The sequence below is a fragment of the Vombatus ursinus genome, unplaced genomic scaffold (genome assembly GCF_900497805.2).
Source record: "Vombatus ursinus unplaced genomic scaffold, bare-nosed wombat genome assembly UNPS02014837.1, whole genome shotgun sequence".
In the NCBI taxonomy this organism is placed as follows: domain Eukaryota; kingdom Metazoa; phylum Chordata; class Mammalia; order Diprotodontia; family Vombatidae; genus Vombatus; species Vombatus ursinus.
In genome coordinates, this window is record NW_020954615.1 from 6,009,174 (window position 1) to 6,010,721 (window position 1,548).

Below are 1,548 nucleotides of genomic sequence, written 5' to 3' on the forward strand. Positions count from 1 at the left end.
TGTTTGCCTCAGTTTCCTCATCTGTAAAATGAGCTGGAGAAGGAAATGGCAACTATCTAGTATCTTTGCAAAAAAAACAAAAAACAAAAAATAAAAACAAATAGGTCCCAAAGAGTCGAACACAACTGATATGACTGAACAACAACTTCCTGATTAGTATGTCACTCATTCATTGACTCAGTCACTAGGGCAACACAGATGGAGTAGAAGGTCCCATACCTATTTCTTCTCATCAATTCTTATCCCCCAAAAGCTTGGGGGAAAAGTGTAAGAAGGAATAATGACTAGTTGTGTTCTGTATTTTTTTTAATGAATCCCTTATACCTAAAATAACCTCCTCTCACACCATCTGTGCCTTTTGAGATCTTTCTTATCCTTTAAAGGCTCAGCTTAAATGCCACCTCCTTCATGAAGTTATCCATGATTTCCCATGGTACCCAACCACTTAGCCTGAAGTCCTCTCCCTGCATTTTTCATATCATTTTGTCTCTGGCGCCATCAATCCAGAGCAAAAAACCACCCTATAGCCCAATGAGTCCAACCTCTCATTTTACAGAGAAGGGAACTGAGGCCAAGTGGAGCTAAGTGGTTGACCAAGAATCACACATATAGGGTCTTCAGAGGTCACACAAGTAGGATTCAAAACCTGATCTCTGACTCTAATCTTTCCAGTGATTTAGAGATAGACAAGACATTAACGGTTATCTTGGTCAATCCTCTAATTTTATGGAGGAAGAGAATGAGATCCAGAGAGGGGCAGGGACTTGCTCAAGGTCACATAGCCAATAAGTAGCAGAGCCTGTTAATTATCTTTAATGATTAAACTTAATGGGGATTCTAGAAGATTGAATTTAATTCCAAAATACCACTGTATTGCCTGGTTTAAAATGTGACTGTTTTGCTTGTCCTAGCATGTTGAGGTCTTGCTGTGTGGCTCACAAATGGCCTTTGTCCTCTTTCTTGCTTCTTGCTGCTCAGGAAGAAATCAGCCCCTTGGAGAATGCCATTGAGACCATGGAGCTCACCAATGAGAAAATAAGCAATAGCGTCCAACAGCACGCCTGGGACCGCTCCCTCTCCCTACACCCACTGTCCATGCTACTCAACGGCATCGTAGACCCTGCTGTCATGGGCGGATATTCCAACTATGAAAAGGTAGGCATGGGACCTCATAGAACTGAGATGGATGGATGAATGCATGGGTAGTGGATGAATGAATGAATGGATGGCTTCCTAGATGTGAGCTGAGTATTCAAGAAAGTCAGACATTCTAAGAGGTAGATGTGAGAAGGGAGATTATTCCAAGCCTGGGGTACAGCCTATGCAAAAGCTTGGTGTTGGGAAATGGAGCACTGTGTGCAGGATAGCTAGACCAAGAGGGCTGGACCACAGAGTGTGTACGGAGGAGTAATGTATAAGACACTGGATTACTACTTGATGAGGACATTGGAAAGGCTCTTGTTTTTTTCCAGAATGGGTTAAACTAAATGATCCAAGGTCCCTTCCAATGACTAAAATTCTGGAATGTTGTGACATTTAGAGGCAGAT

General features: G+C 42.2%; 1 protein-coding gene across 1 annotated transcript in view; it reads left to right on the top strand.

The window, feature by feature from the left end:
* The window catches only part of DOCK5 (dedicator of cytokinesis 5), a 245,450-nt gene that overhangs the window by 223,830 nt on the left and 20,072 nt on the right, over positions 1 to 1,548 (top strand). Inside the window, exon 45 of the mRNA XM_027839938.1 lies at positions 979 to 1,155. Coding sequence (XP_027695739.1) covers positions 979 to 1,155 — 177 coding nt within the window. The remainder of the gene's footprint in view (positions 1 to 978; positions 1,156 to 1,548) is intronic.